The sequence below is a fragment of the Theobroma cacao genome, chromosome 10 (genome assembly GCF_000208745.1).
Source record: "Theobroma cacao cultivar B97-61/B2 chromosome 10, Criollo_cocoa_genome_V2, whole genome shotgun sequence".
Lineage (NCBI taxonomy): Eukaryota > Viridiplantae > Streptophyta > Magnoliopsida > Malvales > Malvaceae > Theobroma > Theobroma cacao.
This window is the reverse complement of record NC_030859.1, coordinates 18,420,949-18,446,619: the sequence shown is the minus strand read 5'-3', so window position 1 is coordinate 18,446,619 and position 25,671 is coordinate 18,420,949. Positions and strand designations below refer to the sequence as shown.

At 33.5% G+C, this 25,671-nt stretch overlaps 2 protein-coding genes across 2 annotated transcripts in view; both read left to right on the top strand.

Moving 5' to 3' along the window:
* Positions 1-25,671, top strand: part of LOC18587121 (MDIS1-interacting receptor like kinase 2) — a 53,874-nt gene that overhangs the window by 17,759 nt on the left and 10,444 nt on the right. The gene's annotated exons all lie outside the window — the stretch shown is intronic.
* Positions 21,834-25,185, top strand: LOC18587125 (MDIS1-interacting receptor like kinase 2). The gene is made up of 2 exons (XM_018129304.1): positions 21,834-24,565; positions 24,665-25,185. The coding sequence occupies exons 1-2, from the start codon at positions 21,850-21,852 to the stop codon at positions 25,030-25,032; spliced, it is 3,084 nt and encodes a 1,027-aa protein (XP_017984793.1). The 5' UTR covers positions 21,834-21,849; the 3' UTR covers positions 25,033-25,185.

Sequence of the window (25,671 nt, the reverse complement as noted above, 5' to 3'; positions counted from 1 at the left end):
AGTTATATATATATATATATATATATATATATATATATATATATATGTATACTTATACGTAAAGTGTTTTAACTCGAGAAACAAGCCTTTCAAGACTATTTATATCAAAGAAAAATGTGCCTTATATTTGTATGGTGTGCATTTATGGAATTTAATTACATATTCACCATGCCATTTTGAAATGAGAATCGCATGCAAAAGTTTGCTGTATACAATTTTATGAAAAGAGAGTTTTATCTTGATAAGGCGGTCGGTATTTCGAAAATGATTTGAAACGATTCTTTGAAAACCCGATTTAGACTTTTAAATGGTTTTACTAAACCAAGAGATTCGAGAGTAGGTCGGCTGTCACTTCGGTTAAGTGTGACCCTCGTGCACAAGTAAGCTCTAGCTAGAGAACCTTCGAGTCATCGACGGGTTGTTAGGCGTGGCGGGGGCCACGACCTGTGATTTATGTGCGTGGCTAGGCCACCAGTGATTTACGCGGTTACGATTGCCTGATATCTCCGATGTCGGCCAACATCGTTGAGATCGCCATGGCATATGAGAATCCGGTGGTAGCGATGCTCTCGGATGTTATTACGTGGTAGCGAGACCACGAGTTTATTTTCATTCCTTACTCGAGAGTGGCATCTTTGGGTTTTCAAAATCATATTTCTTTGCATGGTGAAAACAGAATTAAACGGTTTTTCGCAGCTCCCCTATTTTTACGATGAAATGAATTTTAACTCCTCGAGTACGAGGCAATTTGTGATTTACATATAAATTTGATTAACATTCGATTTCATGGGAGCATGTCCGAATTTATTGATTTGATTGGAGTAAAATGTCAATTGATTTCGACGACAAAATTCTTTTATGTAAAATTGTTTTAAATCAATATTTCAAATGATTGACTTGAATAAGGTGATGGATCTGTTTTGGAGTGAAAATTTTTATCTACCTTGGTTGATTTATTACTTGAACAATTATAATGCATAAGAAATTCTCAGTATTTCACATAAGGCACAAACCCTCGTTTGAAATAAATTATTTTTATAATCTTGCATTTTTATATTCAACTGATTTGTTGTTTGCTTGTTTCTCATCTACGTCCTACTCATGGAGTCGATGATTACTGAGTCTGTGAGCTTCACACAATTTTTTTCCCTTTTTGCAGATAGAGATCGACCTAGCGTGTAATCATCAGCACATACGGTCTATCGTGGATAGGTAAAGGCATCTCATAGCATTTTATCCTGAGTCGCTCCACTGTTGGAGGTTGAGTTGTAGTACTCTAATTTTACCATGTAAACAAATATTAGTTTTGATATAAACGAAAATTTGAGATTTTTGAACTCAATGTATTTAATTGTGATGTCATGACTTAAAGTTATAATTTAATGACTATGCTTATTGTTGAATTCATGTTATAAATATATATGGTTCAAACATTAATACGGTTTAGTAAAAGTGTACAATGAGTTATTGAGAAATTTCTTTCAAGCTTGTTCGGGACTTGGTGAGATCTTTTGGAAGTCTCGGACGCTAATAGCGATCGAAGAAGGGTCATTACATTGTCTCTGCTACAAAACTAGCATTTGCATGCTTGAATGGCAACCCCAAATTTCGGCCAACCATGGGACAGGTTGCTCAAGCCTTTACCCGTCCATCGCCTCAATTGCCCAAGCCTTTCTCAACGATAGAGTTGGGAGAGTTGTTTGGTGACGGAGTTTCAGGCTGAGGTGCTAAGACTCTGGAGGTTGAGGATATATAATACTATTAGGTACGTGTATTTGCTTGTCAGTTCACTTTTTCTTCCTACATAAACTATATATTTCTCTTCAATTTGTGCTAAAATATTTAAGGACTCAAAAAACACTTCGAAAGGTTAATCAGTTCACGAATTTGGTCATTGGGAATATCAATTGGTCTATGGGTAAAAAATAATGATCTTTCTCACATTGTAGAGGGAAATTATTAGTTAGGATTTAGCATCGATCTTTTAGCAAAAGAAAGAAGGTTTTCAAAAGGATCAATTATTTTAAATTGTCTCAAAATAGTTTTAATAATAAATTATAAAAGTTGCAACAATTTTTTTAGCTTCTTATAATAAATAAAACCATTTATTCTTTCCCTGAAAGTAAATAATATCGTAAACATGAATTGTTTGGGGGAAAAATAGCATTTTAATTACAAAAATTGTAATATATATTTGTTTCTTGAAAAAAAGAACCATTTTACTTTTCAGTAAAAATAATAACATTTTAATTTTAAAAGTTTCAACATTTTTGTAATTTTTTCCTTCATTTGTCTCCAGCAACACCTAAGAGAATATCGTTGCTCTCAGTGGCTTTAGACAGAATAAAGTATGATTTCTTGGGCACCAAATTGACGCTGGAACGACCAATTACGTTGGCTGCCCTTTGTTGCTACGGCTAAAGACCAATGCACTGTTGGTGAAGCTTGAGAATAATAATATATTATTTGTCAATGTGATTACGATGCAATGTGAAGTAAAACAATTTCATCACTGTAGGCATTGTAAAAGTACTTTTGTATTTATGACTTTTATTATATAATGGAAGGTATTTATGTTTCTTTCCATAAATTTTATCATATTATTTTAATATTGGAACTCGAGATTTTCAATCTAAAGTATTCAATTTTAATCATTTAAGTATTCTATTAAAAATAAAGTTACTTGTTATATTATTTTTTTTGTTGTACTTAATTATTATATTAATCACATGATTGATGAATAATTATCTATAAAATTTGAATGAACTATTTACATTGTTGTCATTGCTTATATTCGTTGTAAGTGCAGTTATATTTGTGATTGATGACCAAATAGTATATTCAAAATGTTTATATCTATTAATTTGGAAAGTTAGAACAAGGTTATCTCCAAGTTCTAGTATAATTTTTTCTCGGCATAAACTAGTAAGCTAACCTACTAATTAATTAATTGTGGAAAACAAGTGTCAATAATTTCATTCAACCAAAGAATTTTCACTCCATCTAAAAAATACGTAATTTCATAGTATTTGGGTTTCTCCTTTTGTCCACAGTTAAAATGTCTTATCATCAAGCTCTGTATTGTATCATGAGGTTATGTTTTATTTAGACTACTTATTTCTTAAAGGAAAATTATCCTTTTGAAATCTACCATGATTTTGTAAAGAATGTATGCTTTGCTATTCAAACAAAATATGAATGCTTTGAATAGATTAAAGATTAATTGCTAGCCTTCATAATTCAACAGGAAATAAAACCATTACCCGGAGAATAAACAAAAGAGCAGCAAATATTGGACTGCTTAGACAAGAACGAAAGCGAATAAAAAATTGGGCTCAACGAAAGCCAAAACAAGTACCTCAAAACCGAGTTTCCATCTTTTGTGAGCCGTTTTCCAAATAAGAGGCCCTGAGAGGAGTTTGAGAAATAGGTGAGAGGGAGTTCAGAAAGATATAAAATTATTTTTATTTTTTATATACGTAATAAAATATTAGAAATTATTAATATTTATTTTTAATTCCTTAAAAGATTTTAAATTTGCTTCTATAATTAAGAATCCCTTTCTAAAATACTATAAGAGAATCCAAAAGGGATGGTTAAAAAACTCTTTTAAAGCCAAGGCCCCAACATTATTCACACCATAATTCACAAAACTTGAAATCTAATTTGCTTTCGGGTCCAAAATTTGTTTCCTCCTTTAAGATTGACTTGAGAAGACCTTAGTGACAAAAAATTTTCTACTAATCTTCTTAGGAATTCTTGCAAGATTTTATTTTGTCAAGCATGTGGTTTTGGAAGAATTGAATTAAAAATTTTTTTGGGTTGACTGGACTTGACAACTAAACCAAACTGCCTACATGTGTCTCCTCAAATGTGAAAGAATAAATTGTAATGTAGTTCCAAAAAAAAAAAATTAGCCCAAACTTGCAGTGCAATCTCTTGATAAAATTTCTCTTTCCTTGGATCAAGGAAAGATTGGAATTAAGTAAGATATATACACAAAAACAAAATGATCCAAAAAATTAAATCTCTATTCCCTAGAGCATCAAATAGTCATTCTGAGGTCCCCCAAGGGATAGCTCACTCCTCCAATTCTTTTTGTCATCAAGTCATGTTTACTAACACCCCACATGTTGATTATTGGAAGATGATATGGTCCGGTCTTGCTCCCCACAAAATAGAGATTTTCTGATGACAGCTTATGAGGTCGATTATCGGTTAGAGACACTCGCTAAAAAAGGTATTATCAGTCCTAATGCTGCCACTTGCCTTCTTTGTAGAAATGAGCTTGAACGATTCAACATCTTTTCTTTTCTTGCAAAAAAACTTGGCTAATCTGGCAGTCATGGGCCACTTTGTGGAATGTTGTTTGGGTTTCTCACCACAATCCCCTTCACTGTTTTCTGAGTTGGTTTAAGTATGCTAGCTACTTCACTAATGGTGCCATCTGGAAAATGGGTTGGTATGCCATTTGTTGGGCTATTTGGATTGGTAGAAATGAGGTGCTCCTTGGTGGTCAAGAATGGGATGGTAGTTTTCTCTTTGAACTTACCAAGATGAGAGTTGCCTGGTGGACAAATGCCAAATGGGCACATCTCAAACTCTCCGCTGATGATCTTACACGTTCCCTTAATGTCGGCTGCGCCCATAACAGGACCAGGAAGGTCAACAGTGTGACTTCATGGACAAGCCCTCAACCTGGAACCCTTAAATTCAAGTATTCAACACTGACGGTGCCCTAAGAGGCTGTCCTGGGAATTCCGGAATCGGAGGAATCTTACATAATGAAAATGGGGATAATCTTGTTATCCTCTCCAAATCCATTGGAGTCACGCACGCCAGCAGAGCGGAGCTCCTCGCGATTAAAGAAGCTGCTCTGATTTATGCATCATCCAAGAGGTGTACCTCTCATCAACTCCTGATTGAATCAGATGCCAAAAATGTGGTTTGTTGGATCAAAAATCCTTGAACAGTCCTATGGAAGCTAAGACCTCTTCTTTGGCAAACAATCATAATCCTTAATACTGTCAGCAGCTGGACCATTTCTCATGTTCCGCGTACTGCTAATGACAAGGCAGACGTCTTGGCGAAGGAAGGTTTGTCTCGCCAACAGGCTTTACTCTAGATCCGTGACACTAAGTAATTCTCTTTGTTTATACTTTTACTTCTCTTTTCTCTTTTGTCTTGCCCGATAATTTTTCTCTACCCAAAGCCGCCACGATTTTTTGTTAGGTGTTTCTTTAGGCTCGTGTGGTATGTAAAGCAGATTGCGGCTCTGTACAGATGCCTCTCCTTTTGGATTTCTTGTTTCCCTCACCTGTAGCTGGTCTCGGTGTAGGTTCAGTGGAGATTTGTGGTAATTTTTGTTAACATTACCACAAATATATTCATATGTTATTCATATGAAAAAAAAATATGTTATTCAGTGTGGAGAATTTTTTTGGATTTTTACGTATGTTATTCATATGTAATTTTTTGTCCTCTTTCTGATAAATATATTCATATGGCTTTTCAAAAAAAAAAAAAAAGGGATAGCTCATTCTTTGATATGGTATTCCTTGTTATAAAATGAACCAAATGATAGAGGACGAGTCTTAATAAATGTTGGTAAGGAAATTTAGGCACTCCGAAAAGAAAAGAATGCCAAGACTCCATACTTGACAAAGGTGTTTGAAATTTTCAACCAATGAATTTACCGACCTACTCATGCCCGTCATGTATGTAAATATTCAAGTCAATTTGATATCCTTATCATATTGATTGAGATTGCTATCTTTTTAATATACATTTAATAGTCGCAATTTTATTGTCATCAATCAAATAGTTAGATATTTTCAATTAACTTGAAATTTCACATGCATGAACTTGTATGAGTAGAGCTGAAATCCCATGCTATTTGTAAGCACAATTATATTTGTGATTGATGACCAAATATTATATTCAAAATGTTTATATCAATTACCTGGAAAGTTAGAAAAAGGTTATCTCTGATTTCAAGTATAGTTTTTCCTTGATATAAAATATAGAGATGAGTGATGAGAATGAGATGATGGAAAAGAGTTAAAAGAGAGATGAATATTGGGTGTAAGGCTGGCATTTAGTAGTAATCAATTATTTGTCAATGTTAAGTAAAGCAATTTCAGCACTATAGATATTGTAAAAGTATTTTTGTATTTATGATTTTTATTATATACTACAAGATACTTCTGCTTCCTCCCATAAATTTGTGAAGCGTTGTTTTTCTTTATCTCCATTTGTCTTCTATATGTGTTTTTTCTTTGTATTTTGTCTTAACTTATTGTACATTTGTGAATTTTTGTTTCATAATAGAAATATCTTTTTTTGGCAAAAAAAAAAAAAAACTCAACTTGAAATTGAAAGATGAAGTAAGTCATCTATTAAAAAGTTTAAAGCTATAATTTTAAAAAGCTCTCTTTAAGTCGTAACATATACATAATTTTATAAGTCTTATAATATTTATTTTTTGCTTTTGAGAAAACATATACTCATCTTTGTAAGTAAATTTGTCCTTGTGTCAAACTACTCATTACACCCGCGGTCAAGCCTTGGATAGAATTTTTTAGGCTCAACCAGGTTTAAGATATATTACATTAATAATTATTTAATTTTAGTTTGATTATATATATATAAAAGCATTAAAAAAATAAATATAAAATGATTTTACAGTACTTTAATAATAACTATAATATAACTAATTAAATATATAGTTTAACTATTTTACTGTGAAATTTGGTATGAGATTAGCTATACTAATTACATCAGCAAATTAATATATACTTTTTAAATATTTCTCCAACTGTACTGTATGTTTATTATATAATTTATTATTCTTAGTCACTTATGTTTTTGACATCCCAAAGATAACCATGTATAAGGGTCTTTGCAGGTGTTGTTTCCGTTATATTTTTTTTTTTGAAAATTGGAATTTATTAGCCATAGGTCGAACATGGCAAGAAAAACTAGAAAAAAGGAGGTTCATCACTGTATACAACATACCAGCAGCATGCCCTCGACAAAACAGAGACCACAAAAGAAACTCAATCTTGCCAAAGATCAAAAACTACAGCAGGGAACAAGAAGGCAAAACAACAAAGAGAAAAATCCAAAGAAACCATCCTAGCAACAACCAAGCCAATATCAACAGTTAAGAATTAATGATTAAGAGATCACCTTCTCTTCCAATGCCATCTTTGGCCAGCTTGTCAGCCAGATTGTTACCTGATTTTGGAAAATGTTGAATTTTCCATGGCCCAACTTTAGATTTGAGATTCTCAATCTGTCTGATAATGTTGTAGAACTTCCAAGGAGATTCCTCAAGCTTCGAAATCCATTTAACAACATTAGAGGAGTCGCTTTCAATAATGAGAAAATAAGAGTTCTCCCAAGGAGAGGCTGCAAATAAAAGGAAAGCTTCTTTGATAGCCAGCAATTCAGCCAAGTTTGAATCACCCCAACCAGTGACCTTAGAAAATTGCAGTTTGATTCTGCCTTCATAATCTCTTAGGACTCCCTCAATACCAGTTTCCCCAGGGCAACCCTTTGCTGCTCCATCAACGTTAAACTTTAGCTCGCCTAGTAAAGGTTTAACCCAATCAAGATTTTTCTTATCAGATTTCTTTTTAAGACAAACGGCCCTAAGTTCGGAATTTCTAAAAAGGTCAAGGAAAGACAAACAAGGATTATCCCAACGGCCTTTCGACCAGCAAGCAATTTGAGTTTTAATGATGTCAATCAATTGGAGCTCATCCCAAGATTTGCCGTTGAAAAGCATCTCATTCCTAAACAGCTATATGGACCACACAATTCCAAAAAAAAGCCATTTTCCATATTTTATTCTTGGCAACGTCCTGAGCCAGATCGATCTAAGCACAGAAGAAGTCCCATGCGTTGGCGGGAACGACCCAGGAGATACGCCAAATGCAACACCAACTAGCTCAAATTTTTCAGCTTTTAGTGCAAGAGAAAAAAAAGATGATTGACAGTTTCAATTTCTGAAATGTCCCATACTTTGATATGGTGATAAATAAAGTTGGCCGGATGCGAATTGAGGCATAATAAGGAACTTTGGGAACCAAAGAGACAAGATAAAACTTTTAGAATAAAATAATATTTTATTAATAAAATAATATTAAAATATTAATATTTAGCCGGATGTCAAAACCAGTCATGAAGAAAGATCATATAGTTAATCCAAGTAGGGGAGAAGATGTCAAGCCTGACTCTATAAAATACTTGTCATGACATACATGTGATGGATAGCATGTTTGCATGCTAGGAGAGTCCCGAAAAAAATCGACAAAAGTCGGTATTGTACCTAGAGATACAACAAAGTTGATTTAAGCCTCGAACTAGATCAAATAGAGAATTTAAGATAAAATTAAGAATATTAAAGTCCTAGAATGGTTTAATATGGTGATATGGAGTTCGAGGATCAATTTGGAGTTAAACTGAAATGTTCACTATTTAGGGGCAAAATGGTCATTTACCACTTGGGGACAAAATGAAAATTTTTAGAAAAGATTTTTTAGCCCCATTTGACTTATTGGAGTATGATTTGAGGTGAAGAAGTGAAAAAAAAAAATATTCTTGGTATTTTTCGGAGCATAGGGGTAAAATAGTAATTTTGTAACCTTAGGGGCAAAACAGTAATTTTCCACCACCAGGACATTTGTCCAGTACATGGTCTTCCCTTATCCTCATTTTGACCATTGACTAATCATGTGGTGGAGATAAAAAGGTTTAAAATTTTTAAAGTTTTAAAAATGGACCAATGGAAACATGCCACGTGTCAAGCAAGAATATTTTATTATTTTCCATAAAAATCAGTCCATATTTATCCCATTTCCTCTTAATGTGGAAGGCCATAGTAAGAACAAGAGAGGAAAGGAAAAAACACAAAACCTAGGTGGGAAAATTGAAGAAAAAGTGTGGGATTTCAAAGGATCAAGCAATCAAAGGTAAAATTTCTTGATTTTAACTTGTGATCTACCTTTCCCATGCATTTCTCCTTATTTTCCATGGTTAAATTTCATGTTTTCATGGTGAACTCATGGCTGCCCAAATGGGTAAGGAGAGAGAATGAAGTTAGATTGATTTGATTTTAAGTTATGTTAGTGTTTTTAGTTAGTTTAGCATATTTAGAAACAAAACAACAAGAAAAGAATTTATTTGTCCCCATCACCATTATTGGCCGAATTTTCTAGGGAGGATATTGTAGTTGAAATTGACGATATTTCATGATATTTGGGTGATATTTGATGTTTGGTGAGGCTAGAAATTAAATGGGAAATTTTGGTGTGAAAATCTGAATTTTTACCTAATGTGTAGACATGTGTGATTATTGACCCGAGACTGATACATTGAATCTCATTCACAGTCACTGAGGTAATTTAGGTATAATTGGAGTGTAGAAAGTGAGAAGAATTGATTTGGAGTTAAATTGGAGATTTTAACCGATTAAACCGAGTATAGTATGACTTAGGTCGAATATCACATTTAAGTGATTAATCAGACATTTTGCATCCCATCGCATGCATTCATTTAGATTTAGAGAGCCTGAAATAGTTTATGATAAATTGACAAAATTTATTGAAATTCGTGTCACGTATGATGTATAGGTGGTGAGACCTCTAACAAGGGTAAAGAGAGATTGTGCCCGAAGACCGGGAATAAGAATATATTGAACTCCTAGTACTGTGAGTAACCTTACCATCATTTTAATTATCTAAAGTATGTTTTTAATCGATTTTGGTGAAATTTTATGAAAATGAGTTTAAATGGTAAATCTTGAGTTTTACAAACAAAATGTGTCTACATGAAAAGATTTTATAAATTGTTTTAAAATTGAATGATTCAAGGTGTCATCGAGTACTATTTGATGGTATGAGCCAAATGTTTATGAAAGTCATAAGCTTTAATGAGAAATTAATGAAATACAACCGTTTGCATGGGTTTGGATGAATTTTCAAATTGTGAAATACTTAAAATGATGGGATATTTTAATTGTCTCCTTTTACTCAGCTTTAGCTGATTTAAATGGTGTTCGTTTACTCACTGGGATTTTATAATCTCACCACCCTCCTTTCCACCCATTTCAGGCTCCGAGTAGGCTGTAGATAGCTGATTCCATCGAGGGCTTCTATTGGATTAGTGTCCTCCACACAGTAGGTTCACAATTTTTGTAATTTTGGTTATTGTAGGCCCACTTGATATTGTAAATTTAATAGTTTATTGTGCTACAATATGATGAATTTATTTTGTTTTTACATTACAAAAAGTATTTACGCATAACTCCAAAATTTCTGTTTATAAGAAAATAAAATATTTTATTGAATATTTTGTTTTATCTTCTTGTTATATTCAAATAATTATAATTCCATTTTAAATAAAGGTTTTAGATGCCTAAACTTATTTTTAATTGTGAATTATGCGATTGGTACTTGTTTACTACATTTTTAACTAGTTTTGAAATTTTCAGTGAAAAATGACCAAAATGCCCTTGTGAGACAAAAAATTTTTATTTTATCAGTTTTAAGTTGGAAATAGCTCAACATCCTTTAGAACATAAAATTTGGCAACGGTTCCTCACCGGGGGAAATGAGAAACTGATATTAAGCCTTACTGGGTTCCGGTTGGCATTTCGGGAGATGAGTGCCCATCAGGGCACCGCGGCAGTTGTCACGGGTTCGAGGGGAGTTCTGGGTCGTGACAATTAGATTGGTATCAGAGCTTTTCGTTTTAAAGATCAGAACTTTGGGTTTAAAGTTGGTTTAAAATTGTTTTAAAGTTGTTTTAAAATTTACAGTGTTAGTGTGGCCCCAAGTCCAGTTAGGTTAAGATAAGTTAAGTTAAGTTAAGTTAAGTTTGGTTAGGTTGAATAGAACGCATACATCCACATATAAAAACCTACCTACTCTTGCGATGGAAAAATTGATTAAGTAATTACTACTTGGTTGCATATAGGTTTTCAAGTGCACGGGTGACATACACTCTATGCCTGAAGAGGCAGTAGACCCGATACCCTTCATATTGCTAGTGAGGGATCTCTAGATTCTACGGCTAGAAGCAAATGGCACCCTGATCCAGGTGATTCGGAAGGTGGTCCATCTCGAATTCCTGATAATAGAATTCCTAAGAACTTATCAGAATTGGTTCATAATAAAGGGAGCTTCGAGAGTAGCGAGAATTTTGAAAGTGAGAGTAGCTCCAATACATTGGAAATTGAACAAGATTTCCTTTTGGAACAACCTGGAGAGCACCATAGAGAATGGACGAGGGAAGAAATTGCAAGGGGATATATTCGTTCTAGGAAGAGTGTGACAGTTGTCTGACACTTTCCTCCCGGCTGTGGGAGTAATGTAAGGGGACAACCAGAAAAGAATGAGGATAAAGAAACAGTTGTAAGTAAACCCCGTAAGGGGTGAACGTTGTACGACATTTTCCTCTTGGATGTGGAAGAAATTCTGCACCGGTGAGTGTTGAGGAAATTAAGAGAAGACAACAAGCCTGGATTGAAAAGCAAAAGAAAAAATCTCAAGAGGAGGAGAACTCGGAAGAGGATCTTCATGAGGACTCGGAGTAAACTCTTTCGATAAGATCCAATTAAGAGAATGATCCTAATGATATGTAATATTTTTGTAGGATTTTGCACTACCTTAACTCTAAGTAGATGTAGTGTAAAAGAGATAATAATTATCTGCACAAAGAAGTAAAAATAGTTTGGCTTTTAAAGTGTATGACTAGAATGTAATATAAAGTAGCTATTTAAATGACGGGATGGATATGGAATTTTCTTTATGATAGAGATAAATTGGTAATATAATTATTGAGAAAGGGTATAGGAGGAAATAAATGACATTCGGAAAGGATAACGTGATTAAGTTGATGATTGTAATTTAAGCATGAAAAGGATTACTCAGTGATGCCATGATACTATGAGATAATAATTGGGCACAAATATACCCCAATGAAGTTAAATTATGAAATATGGGGAATATAAAATTTTGATTTAGTAAGGATTGCAAGAATAAAGTGAGGAGGAAGTTGAGCTGTTTCCGTAGTTAATTATTTCGAAAGTCAATAAAATTATTGGAGCACAAGACAAGGAAGATAATTAGATAGGGATGACAATAAATTTGAGGAAAGTTGTAGATAGTAAGCAACTTATGTGTGGAGTGGTATATGTATCATGAATTTATTACACCGAATGGAAAAGATGTTTTAAGGTGGAATTTTATGAATGTTGATAAAAGTCAAAAGATGACATGAGTTAAAAGTATTAACTTGGCTTAGTGTGTATGACAAGAAAATAAAAAGTACCTATATTTATGGAACTCATGATATATGTCTAGAAGGGAAACCCACTAGTTGAGAATGATGGATGTAATGACTTTGAATGCAGACAAATAGCTTGATGAGAAAATTTTTAGTAGTCACAGCACCACAGCATTGACTGTCTAGTGCTGTAATGCTCTGAATACCTCACGCCCATGATGCACGAGTATGATGGGAATGTCACAAAAATGAGCATATAAAAAAATAAATAAAATAAAAATCTCTTGAGATGACTACCTTGAGATAAAATACTAAATGATAAAAGTGTGAATGAAGAATTATGAGACTGGTATAGAAAATCAGCTTATATAGAGTATCATTACGAGAATTTACTAATCTTGTTTTGACCTTGTTGAAAGGAAAAGATTAGTGACAACACAACTAAATCACGGGGTATGATAGAAATTTTTGGAGATAAGTTGAAACATGCGTAGTTGAGCATGCATGTAGAGATTTTGGTGAGCAAGTGCATGCCTTTATGGAAATGATATTCTTGGAGTATGAAAGAGCAAATAAGTGATTAGGTGTTTCAAGAATATTTAAACACCTTTGAGGAAGAATTATAAATTATACGAGATGAGTATAAGATGTGTGATTTTGAAACTTACTGATGAGTCAAATGGTTAAGTCACGAGTTAAGTAATCATCTGTTGTGAGACATAAGTTTAAGATAGATATTTCCAAGGAAATACTCAAGAGAAGTTTTGCTCTGGATCTCGTTAAAGCAAGCACTAAGTTATGTGATTATAAAAAAGAAGCTGTAAGCTGAGAGTGATATTAGTATTAATATTGAAAAATACTTGAGGAGAATCTAGTTTTAAGTTTTACAATTTCAAGTACAATTTACAAATTGGTTAAGGAAGAATGATGTTATGTTCATATGAAAGAGTGGAACAAAGGATGATAGAAGTTAACCTTGAAATGAAGTCAGATAATGAAATTTTCCTAATACACTATGAAAATTGGAATTCGAAAATGCTTGAGGCATACATGACTCAAATGAGTTTGAGTCTTAAATGACAAATCAATATCGTAATGCAAGAAAGATACAAGGTAATGTAGAGGTATGAAGGATAATCAAGGAAAAAGGATGACTCTTAGGAATTGTGGTATTGCATGAAATGCAATGATCAAATTAAGATAAATCTTTGAGGCATCAATAGGATTATAAGCATACACGCATAATAGATTATAATTCAATGGAGATGACATTGTGATGCAATGATATATAGTACAAGGAAACTTAAGCATATGGTTGGAAATGATATGAATGATATGAAGTTGTACGCAAGTATAATAAGAAGGTTGACATGCACTATAAGAATTATTATATTGAAACTAGGATTGGGATGTGGATGAATAAAAGGGAATGTAGTCTAAGGCATGTGAACACATGGATCCCTATACATAATGAGAGATGTTGACATTTGAAAATGCATGTACATATGTATATATGAAATTGATAATTTTACTAACTAAAGTGAAGAATGGTTCTCAGTAATTGGGAGATTTTGAAATAATGTCCAAAGAGGTCAGTAAGCTAAAGTGTTAACTGACATGCAATGAACGATTAAGTTATGAGTGACTTTGAAGGTAAACCTTGGATTGTTTAAGTTCTTAATGGAACTCTATTAAAGGAAGGGTATGGACCAGTATAAGATGAATGAATCAAGGTTGGGAAATTTGGCATGGAGCAAATTAATACAATGATGATTAGGTATACATAAGTAAGTATGATATGTGATCGAAATCGGTATAATTGAGATGAAGTTATGGTTCAAATTTAATAAGGGTGATAAAGGTATGCTTGGTGACTCGATATAAGAAATCATGATTGTTAAAGGTACTGTTGATCTAGCTTCAAAGGATGATAATTGCCATAAATAAAGCATTTAATTGAACTGAAGGTGAACGAGGTAAATAAATTGAATGTCCCTATAGAAAGAAAAAGGAATAGGATCATAGAAGGAGATTGATAACGCAACATCGACGTGAATTCGAGGATGAATTCTAATTTAGATGGGGGAGATTGAAATGCCCCATACTTTCATATGGTGATAAATAAAGTTGGTCGGATGCGAATTGAGGCATAATAAGGAACTTTGAGAACCAAAGAGATAAGATAAATTTTTTAGAATAAAATAATATTTTATTAATAAAATAATATTAAAATATTAATATTTAGCCGGATGTCGAAACCAGTCACGAAGAAGGATCATATGGTTGATCCAAGTAGGGGAGAAGATGTCAAGCCTGACTTTATAAAATACTTGTCATAACATACATGTGATGGATAGCATGTTTGCATGCTAGGAGAGTCCCGAAAAAAATCGACAAAAGTCGGTATTGTACCTAGAGGTACAACAAAGTTGATTTAAGCCTCGAACTAGATCAAATAGAGAATTTAAGATGAAATTAAGAATATTAAAGTCCTAGAATGGTTTAATATGGTGATTTGGAGTTCGAGGATCAATTTGGAGTCAAACCGAAATTTTCACTATCTAGGGGTAAAATGGTCATTTGCCACTTGGGGACAAAATGAAAATTTTTAGAAAAGATTTTTTAGCCCCATTTGACTTATTGGAGTATGATTTGAGGTTAAGAAGTGAAAAAAAAATTTATTCTTGGTATTTTTCGGAGCATAGGGGTAAAATGGTAATTTTACCACCTCAAGGCAAAACAGTAATTTTCCACCACCAGGACATTTGTCCAGCACATGGTCTTCCTTTATCCTCATTTTGACCATTGACTAATCATGTGGTGGAGATACAAAGGTTTAAAATTTTTAAAGTTTTAAAAATGGACCAATGGAAACATGCCACATGTCAAGTAAGAATACTTTATTATTTTCCATAAAAATCAGCCCATATTTATCCCATTTTCTCTTCATGTGGCCGGCCATAGTAAGAACAAGAGAGGAAAGGAAAAAACACAAAACCTAGGTGGAAAAATTGAAGAAAAAGTGTGGGATTTCAAAGGATCAAGCAATCAAAGGTAAAATTTCTTGATTTTGACTTGTGATCTACCTTTCCCATGCATTTCTCCTTATTTTTCATGGTTAAATTTCATGTTTTCATGGTGAATTCATGGCTGCCCAAATGGGTAAGGAGAGAGAATAAAGTTAGATTGATTTGATTTTAAGTTATGTTAGTGTTTTTAGTTAGTTTAACATATTTAGAAACAAAACAACAAGAAAAGAATTCATTTTTTCCCATCACCATTATTGGCCGAATTTTCTAGGTAGGATATTGTAGTTGAAATTGATGATATTTCATGATATTTGGGTGATATTTGATATTTGGTGAGGCTAGAAATTAAATGGGAAATTTTGGTGTGAAAATCTGAATTTTTACCTAATGTGTAGACATGTGTGATTATTGACTCAGGATTGATACATTGAATTTTATTCACAGTCACTGAGGTAATTTAGGTATAATTGGAGCGTAGAAAGTGAGAAGAATTGATTTGGAGTTAAATTGGAGATTTTAGCCGATTAAACCAAGTATAGTGTGACTTAGGTCGAATATCACATTTAAGTGATTAATCAGACATTTTGCATCCCATCGCATGCATTCATTTAGATTTAGAGAGCCTAAAATAGTTTATGATAAATTGACACAATTTATTAAAATTCGTGTCACGTATGATATATAGGTGGTGAGCCTTCTAACAAGGGTAAAGAGAGATTGTGCCCGAAGACCGGGAATAAGAGTATATCGAACTCCTAGTACTGTGAGTAATCTTACCATCATTTTAATTATCTAAAGTATGTTTTTAATCAGTTTTGGTGAAATTTTATGAAAATGAGTTTAAATGGTAAATCTTGAGTTTTACAAACAAAATGTGTCTACATGAAAAGATTTTATAAATTGTTTTAAAATTGAATGATGATTTTGAAAAATAAAGTAATTGGAGACCACTTGTTATGAATTAAATTTATGATTTGAATCAAATGGCTTATGACAGTATTTGCATGAATGGCTAAATTGGTATTTTTTTTTAAATAATATATGAAATGTGTATTTAGCCTTGAAAGGCTGTGAATTACAATAATTACCATATCATGTTATTGAATTTTATTGTATTGTGGATTATATATATTAATCACTACAGTAGGGGTTTTCTGTGGACCAACCTTTTAGATGGGTACGGTAAACCTCATTATATTCTTACCTCGAACGGAGAGGCGCGTAAGGTATCTCCTAAGGTAAAGCTTAGGGTTCACTTCACGCCAAACCACCACGTGAAGGGGAACTCAGCCAACGCCAAGGAACGGCTGTATTTTCTCAAACTAAAAATATGTTTTAAGTGTATACAAAATTTTTAACAGCCTTGGCGGGCTCGAATGTATGCTTCTGATCAAGGTGTCATCGAGTACTATTTGATGGCATGAGCCAAATGTTTATGAAAGTGATAAGCCTTAATGAGAAATTAAATGAAATACAACCGTTTGCATAGGTTGGGATGAATTTTCAAATTGTGAAATAGTTAAAATGGTGGGATATTTTAATTGTCTCATTTTACTCGACTTTAGCTGATTTAAATGGTGTTTGTTTACTCACTGAGATTTTATAATCTCACCACCCTCCTTTCCACCCATTTCAGGCTCAGAGTAGGCTGTAGATAACTGATTCCATTGAGGGCTTCTATTGGATTAGCGTCCTCCACACAATAGGTTCACAGTTTCTTTAATTCTGGTTATTGTGGGCCCACTTGATATTGTAAATTTAATAGCTTATTGTGCTACAATATGATAAATTTATTTTGTTTTTACGTTATAAAAAGTATTTACGCATAACTCCAAAATTTATGTTTATAAAAAAATAAAATATTTTATTGAATATTTTGTTTTATCTTCTTATTATATTCAAATAATTATAATTCCTTTTTAAATAAAGGTTTTAGATGCCTAAACTTATTTTTAATTGTGAATTATGTGATTGGTACTTGTTTACTATATTTTTTACTGGTTTCGAAATTTTTAGTGGAAAATGACCAAAATGCCCTTGTGAGACAAAAAAATTTTATTTTATCAGTTTTAAGTTGGAAATAGCTCAAAATCCTTTAGAACATAAAATTTGGCAACGGTTACTCACCAGGGGAAATGAGAAATTGATATTAAGCCTTGCGGGGTTCCGGTTGGCATTTCGGGAGATGAGTGCCCATTAGGGCACCGCGACGGTTGTCACGGTCTCGAGGGGAGTTCCAGGTCGTGACAATTTCAATGCAGCAAAAACAACAAAACGTAGTGTTAGGAGAAACAAAACCTCTTTTCAAAAGTTCAGATTTAACCGCAACTCTACCTTTAAGGATAAGCCAGCAAAGAAATTCAACTTTTGGTGGAGCAAGGCCTTCCCAGACAACCTTCCAGATTCGTTTATTGATCAAATTCCCAGAGTGGGTGCTTCTACAGTAGCTCTTGGAAGAATATGTACCATTAGGGGATCCCTTCCAGATAACTCTGTCTTTTAAATTTCTTACAAGAGCAACCTCATTAATTTTCCTGATAAAATCAGTCCATTGTCTCTCTTGCCAACGAAATAATCTTCTTCTTAATTGAATGTTCCAAGTCCATTCCTCATTGTGCCAAGCCTCGAAATCACTGATAGTACCATGTTTATTTTCAGGAAGCGCAAAGATGCATGGGAACTGGTTTTTGAGAGGTGAGTCCTCAAGCCACCCATCATGCTAAAAGGAGATATTACTACCGTCTCCCACGATGAAGCTTAGTCCTGTGTGGATAAAATTGTAGTGAGCATTAGAGGGGGAAAGGGGGGAGGTTATGCTGCACCATACGTGAGACATTCGCGAATTAGTACCTGCACTTGGAATAAGATTAGTGGAGTTATAACCAACTTTCTCAACAATAACACTTCTCCACCAGCTATTAGTTTCCAGTCCATATCTCCATATCCATTTATGCAAAAGAGCTCTGTTTTTCATGCCTAAGTCTGTCAATCCGAGACCACCACACTCCTTAGGACTGCAGACATTTTCCCAGTTAACCCAGTGAATCTTCTTCTTACCCTTTGAAGCACCCCAAAGAAATCTCCTTTGAATCTTATCAAGTTCGTTTTTAACTGTGGCAGGAATCTGAAAAAGGGACATAAAATACAGCGAAAGAGAAGATAACACAGATTTCAAAAGAGTGATTCTACCTCCACTTGAAAGGAGATTGGCTTTCCACCCAGCAAGCCTTGTTTCCTTTATTTTATGACACAAAAATGAATGAAAATATGCTAAAATATCATTTATTACAAATTTTCATCATTGTTATAACCCAATAGATAAGCATACTAATTATATTCATATCAGATATACTCATCAATCATCATCTTGAGTATCATTCAAGAACTTATTAGCTGAATGGAGACGTTAGAAATTGGTCGGTGAGCAGCGAGGGAGGACAAGCCTTAATAAATGTAAATTAATGCTGAATATAAATGTAAAACATGAACGCTTTATCCTTTGCTATTCAAACAAATCATGAACGCTTTATCCTTTGCTATTCAAACAAAGCATGAACGCTTTATCCTTTGCTAGCCTTCTCATCTCAACTGTGAGTAAACTATGTTTTATCCTCTTTTTTTTTTTTTTGAAAATAATGGCCTTCATAATTCAACAGGAAATAAAACACTCCCCGGAGAAAGATAGGTGAGAGGGAGTTGAGAAAGATATAAAATTATTTTTATTTTTTATACACGTAATAAAATATAAAAAATTATTAATATTTATTTTTAATTCCTTAAAACATTTTAAATTTGCTTCTATAATTAAGAATCCCTTTCTAAAATACTATAAGAGAATCCAAAAGGGTTGGTTAAAAAACTCTTTTAAAGCCACGGCCCCAACATAATTCACACCATAATTCACAAAACTTGAAATCTAATTTGCTTTTGGGTCCAAAATTTGTTTCCTCCTTTAAGATTGACTTGAGAGATGTTAGTGACAAAAATTTTTCTGCTAATCTTCTTAGGAGTTCTTGCAAGCTTCTATTTTGTCAAGCATGTGGTTTTGGAAGAATGGAACAACTAAACCAAGCTGTCTACATACGTCTCCTCAAATGTGAAAAATTAATTCGTAATGCAGTTCAAAAAGAAAATGGCCCCAACTTGCGGTGCAATGCCTTGATAAAATTTCTCTCTCCTTGGACCAAGGAAAGATGGAATTAAGTAAAATATATATACAAAGACAAAACAGTCCAAAAATTAAATCTCTATTCCCTAAAGCATGGAATAGTCATTCTGAGGTCCCTCAAGGGATAGCTCATTTTTTGATATGGTATTCCTTGTTAGAAAATGAACCAAATGATGAAATAGTCCTCGCACTTGGAACCCACGTGGCGTTACTAACTCTATGAAGACGTTAGAAATTTGTTGGTGGCCGGTGATAGAGGACGAGTCTTAATAAACGTTGGTAAGGAAATTTAGGCACTCTGAAAATTTTTTTAAATTATTTTTTTAAGAGCTTTTCAAAATTTTGGTAAACGTGTTTGAAATTTTGAACCAATGTATTTACCAACCTACCCATGCCCGCCATGTTCGCAAATTTTCAAGTCAATTTGATATCCCTATCACAATAATTGAGATTTCTATCTTTTTAAATATATATTTAATAGTCACAATTTTATTGTCATCAATCAAATAGTTAGATATTTTCAATTAACTTGAAATTTTGCATGCATGAACTATATGAGTATGGCATGAAATCCAATGCTATTGGTAAGCACGGTTATATTTGTGATTGATGACCAAATATTATATTCAAAATGTTTGCATCAATTAACTTGGAAAGTTAGAAAAGGGTTATCTCTGATTTTAAGTATAGTTTTGCCTTGGTATAAAATATAAAGTTGAGTGATGAGAATGAGATGATGGAAAAGAGGTAAAAGAGAGATGAATATTGGGTGTAAGTTATTATACATTTGTCTTCTTTATGTGTTTTTTCTTTGTATTTTATCTTAACTTATTATACATTTTGTAAATTTTTGTTTCACAATAGAATTACCTTTTTTGGCAAAAAAAAAAAACTCAGCTTGAAATTGAAAGAAGAAGTACGTCATCTATTAAAAAGTGTAAAGCTATAATTTTAAAAAGCTCTCTTTACGTCGTAACATATACATAATTTTATAAGTCTTATGATATCTATTTTTTACTTTTGAAAATACATATACTCATCTTTATAAGTAAATTTGTCCTTGTGTCAAGCTACTCATGACACCCGCGGTCAAGCCTTGGGTAGAAGTTTTTAGGCTCAACCAGGTTTAAGATATATTAGATTAATAATTATTTAATTTTAGTTTGATTATATATCTAAAAATATTAAAAAATAAATATAAAATGATCTTATAGTATTTTAATAATAGCTATAATTTAACTAATCAAGTATATAGTTTAAATATTTTACTATGAAATTTTATATCAGATTGGCTATACTAATCACGTCAGCAAATTAATATATACTTTTAAATATTTCTCTAACTGTACTGTATGTTTATAATCATATAAGGATTAAACTGATATTTATAATTTTGATTAATAGCAATTAGTTCACAGTTAATAGTAAGAGTTTATTTAACCAAAATAAAAATATAAGGATTAATTGAATGTAATAAAAATATAAAAGTTAATTGACTTTTTTTTATATATTTCAGAGACTTGAGTATAATCCCAATTTTATTTTGTAAAGCTTCCTCTTTATTTGATTTGTTGGAACTCTGGAAACTTCAATCTTTCTCGTTGGAATTGGAGACTTTATTCTTTTGATTCCCCTTTTTGATGTGAGAGCTCTAGAGACTTTATTTTTTAATATCTTTTTCTTCCCTGATTGTGTGTGACAAATAGCTTGAAGGAGCATTATATTTATAATGTTAAGTGAGAGAATTCTATAAAAACTTAAACTCCTTAATATTATCTCTAAGATATTGTACTTTAATTAGAAATAAATATGATAACTCATAGGCAAAATTTAATTGGATGGTCCATGATGCCTTGAAATTGTATTGGCCTAATGATGTGTCATTATATACTTATTACCAAATGGTATAAAAATATTCAATTAATTAGTTTAAAAACAATAAAGAATTTTAGTTGGTCTCTATATAAAATTGAAAGAAAATTTTGAAGGACATGTGGCAATTTTTAAATGGCTGAAATTGTTTTCATTCTACAATTACCCCCAAGACTTTTGAGTCTTGAAACGTAATTTTCTGTTGGCGTCGAAATTTCTTCAGACCAATCAAAGAATTGAACCAAAATTTATTTCAAGGGAGTCGAGTCAACTGCCATTATTAGTCCTCAAAATACAGTGGTCTTTTCCTTAATTAACGCAATTCAATTTTTTCTCAATTCCCGTCTTCAACTGCCATTATTCTACTTCATGTTTGGATGTTGACTAGCTACTTACTGAAATGCTCTATATTTTGCATAAATACCTGGCCATTCTACCCAAACTAACTTACAACAATTAATCAAAACCCTTTCAACTATTCAAACCATGGCTTCTTTCTTAATACCATTCCAGGTCCTCTTCTTTCTCATGCTTGTGCCACTTCAGTCCTCCAACGTTTTTACTTCTTTAGCAGCTGCTGCACCAGCTAAAGAAGCAGAAACTCTTCTAAAATGGAAAGCTAGCCTTGACAACAGAAGCCAAACTTTCCTCTCGTCGTGGCTTGGAGACAGCCATTGCAACTGGGTCGGAATCACTTGCGACAAGGCTGGAAGCACCACCAATCTAAGCCTTCCAAATTATGGCTTCAGAGGTACACTTCATCTTCTCAATTCCTTTTCCTTCCCTAACCTGATTGGGCTTCATCTTCCTAATAACGCACTTTATGGGCCCATTCCCTCACACATTGGAAACCTTTCCAAGCTCATATTCCTTGACTTGTCAGTCAATAATTTTACAGGAAATATTCCACCTGAAATTTGTTTATTGAAAAGTCTTCAGTGGATTTCCTTAGCAGGAAATAAGATCAGTGGTTCCATTCCCCAAAAAATACAAAGGTTGAGTTCAGTTACAAACATCTTATTCCATGAAAACTATTTAAATGGTTCAATCCCTGCCTCCATCGGAAGCATGCATACTTTAATGAGGCTTGACCTTGGGAGCAACAGACTCACTGGCCCTATACCTGGAGAAGTAGGAATGTTAAGGTCTCTCCTATATCTTGATTTTTCAAGAAACTACCTAATTGGTCCTATTCCAGAATCCATTGGAAATTTAAGCAAGTTGGTGTCGCTTTATCTATATTCCAATAAGCTCTCTGGCTCTCTCCCCGGTGAAGTAGGACAACTTGGATCTCTGTCCGTATTGCAGTTGTTAAACAATAATCTCACCGGTGTCATCCCTGCTTCCATAGGAAACTTGACCAACTTATCTCTTCTATACCTTAAAGATAATATGTTTTCTGGGTCAATCCCTGCTTCAATAGGAAACTTGATGAAGCTTACGATATTAGCCCTTGCCAATAATAATTTGTCAAGTTCCATTCCTCCAACATTTAGCAATCTTACTCATTTGGAATCATTACAATTATCAGACAACCATCTTAGTGGTCAATTACCCGAGAATGTATGCCATGGTGGACGACTCACTTATCTTGCAGTTATGAACAACAATTTGACGGGTCAAATCCCACCAAGCTTGAGAAACTGCAAAAGCTTATACAGAGTTAGGCTTGAAGGAAATCACTTAACAGGAAATCTGTTAGAAGCTTTTGGTGTATATCCAAATTTGAATTTTATTGCATTAAGCAATAACAAGTTTTATGGTGAACTTTCTCCAAAGTGGGGTCAATGCCATAATCTAACAAGCCTACAAATCTCCAATAACAACATTTCTGGAAAGATACCACCTGAGTTGGAACATGCAAATCAATTACAGGAACTCGATCTCTCTTCAAATCATCTAATTGGTGAGATTCCCAAGGAATTGGGATCATTATCATTGATGTTCCGTCTTTTGCTAAGTGGTAACCAACTTTCAGGCAAAATTCCATCGGAGATTGGAGTTCTTTCAAATCTAGCACATCTTAACTTGGCATCAAATAATTTAAGTGGACCAATTCCTAATCAACTTGGAGAGTGCTTGAAGTTATTGATCTTGAATTTGAGCAGGAATAAACTTGGAGAAATCATTCCTTTTTCATTAAGCTACATATATGGTCTGCAAAGTCTAGATTTGAGTCAGAATTTACTTGTTGGAGCAATACCACAACAGCTTGGAAAATTACAAACCTTGGAAATATTGGACCTTTCTCACAATATGCTCAATGGTTCCATCCCGATTGCTTTCAATGGTTTGCTGAGCTTGACGATTGTGAATCTATCCTACAATAAACTAGAAGGCTCTATTCCCAACCTTAAGGCATTTCATGAGGCTTCATTTGATGCCTTAAGAAACAATAAGGGCCTCTGTGGTAATGCCACTGGGTTAATGCCATGTGCGCCTATCACTAGCAACAAAATCAGTCATAAAAAAAGCAGCAGAGTCATCATTTTAGTTGTGCTTCCACTCTTAGGTATTCTGCTTCTGATATTTACCTTGGCTGGAGGTTTCCTTATTCTTCGTCGAAAGATTCGAACTAGAAAATCTGAGTCAAGGGAGGCACAACTTGGAGATATTTTCACAGTATTGGGATATGATGGAAGAATACTCTATGAGAACATTCTTGAAGCCACAGAAGATTTCAGCTCTAACCATTGCATTGGTTCAGGAGGATATGGAAATGTTTATAAAGCTGTGCTACCAACTGGTCAGGTGGTTGCCGTCAAGAAACTTCATCAACATGAAGATAGCATGCTCATCAACAACTTGAAAGCCTTTGAAAGTGAGATTCGTGCTTTAACAGAAACAAGGCATCGTAACATTGTGAAGCTACATGGTTTTTGTTCACATTCAAAGCACTCATTTCTGGTTTATGAGTTTGTGGAAAGAGGAAGTTTGAGAATGATCTTAAGCAACAATCAAGAGGCAGAAGTGTTGGATTGGAATAAAAGGCTCAATGTTGTCAAAGGATTGGCCAACGCTTTGTCTTATATGCATCACGACCATTCACCACCTATAATTCATCGAGACATTTCCAGCAACAATGTTCTCTTGGATTTGGAGTATGAGGCTCATGTCTCAGATTTTGGCACAGCTAGGCTTTTAAAGCCAGACTCCTCCAACTGGACCTCATTTGCAGGCACCATCGGGTACACAGCTCCAGGTATATGTGTAATTTCCTTCATCTTAAAAAAATAGAAGCAATGCAACATATAATTAGTGCCTTGGTAATGGATTTAACTTTCGCAATTTCTTTATGCAGAGTTGGCTTATACGATGAAAGTAGATGAGAAATGCGATGTCTACAGTTTTGGGATGCTAACAATGGAAATTCTTATGGGGAGGCATCCTGGTGATCTAATTTCATGTTTGTCCTCATCACCGTTGGCACCAGAAGCAAACGACCAACAGATTTTACTGAAAGACGTGATAGACCAACGTCTCTCACCACCAGTCAAACAAGTTGCAGAGGATGTTGTCTTCGCTACAAAACTAGCATTTGCATGCGTGAATGGCAACCCCAAATTTCGGCCAACCATGGGACAGGTTGCTCAAGCCTTTACCTGTCCATCGCCTCAATTGCCCAAGCCTTTCTCAACAACAAAGTTGGGAGAATTGTTTGGTGACTAATAATTTGGATGTTGAGGATATATAGTAACATTCGGTACTTGTATTTGCTTATCAATTCACCTTTTCTTCCAGCATAAACTATTTCTCTTCAATTTGTACTAAAATATTTAAGCACTCTAATAATAGTTTGATAGTAAGTTGTTACCAAGTTCAGGAATTTTATCTCTGTGAATATCAATTGTTCTAATTAGTAAGTTTAGTTAGTTAGGAATTTACATTTTAATTGGGGCATCAAATTGACTCCGGAACGATTGATTATTTATTTTTAAAAGAAAATTATCCATATGATCACTAAATTTTAAACAAAGCACATTATAAAAGTTAATATTTTAGTCACTCAATCTAACCATTAATTTTTAAAGATTGTCTGACTTAAACTTTGCCACGTCGGTTAATCTTAGCCATATAATATATCCGTATCAATTCATCTGTCACATAGTATTGTTTATGCAATCCAAATCAATTGAAGTAAAAAAAAAAGCACTTTAAACAACTGTTACTTTTCGATAACTGAATAACCTAAAATCAACTTTTATAAACATTAGTGGCTAAAAAGTGATTTTAAAATTTGATAACCAAAATAAAAATTCTCAAGAAATTAAATAATCAAATAGGTAATTTACTTCATCTTTTACCTAG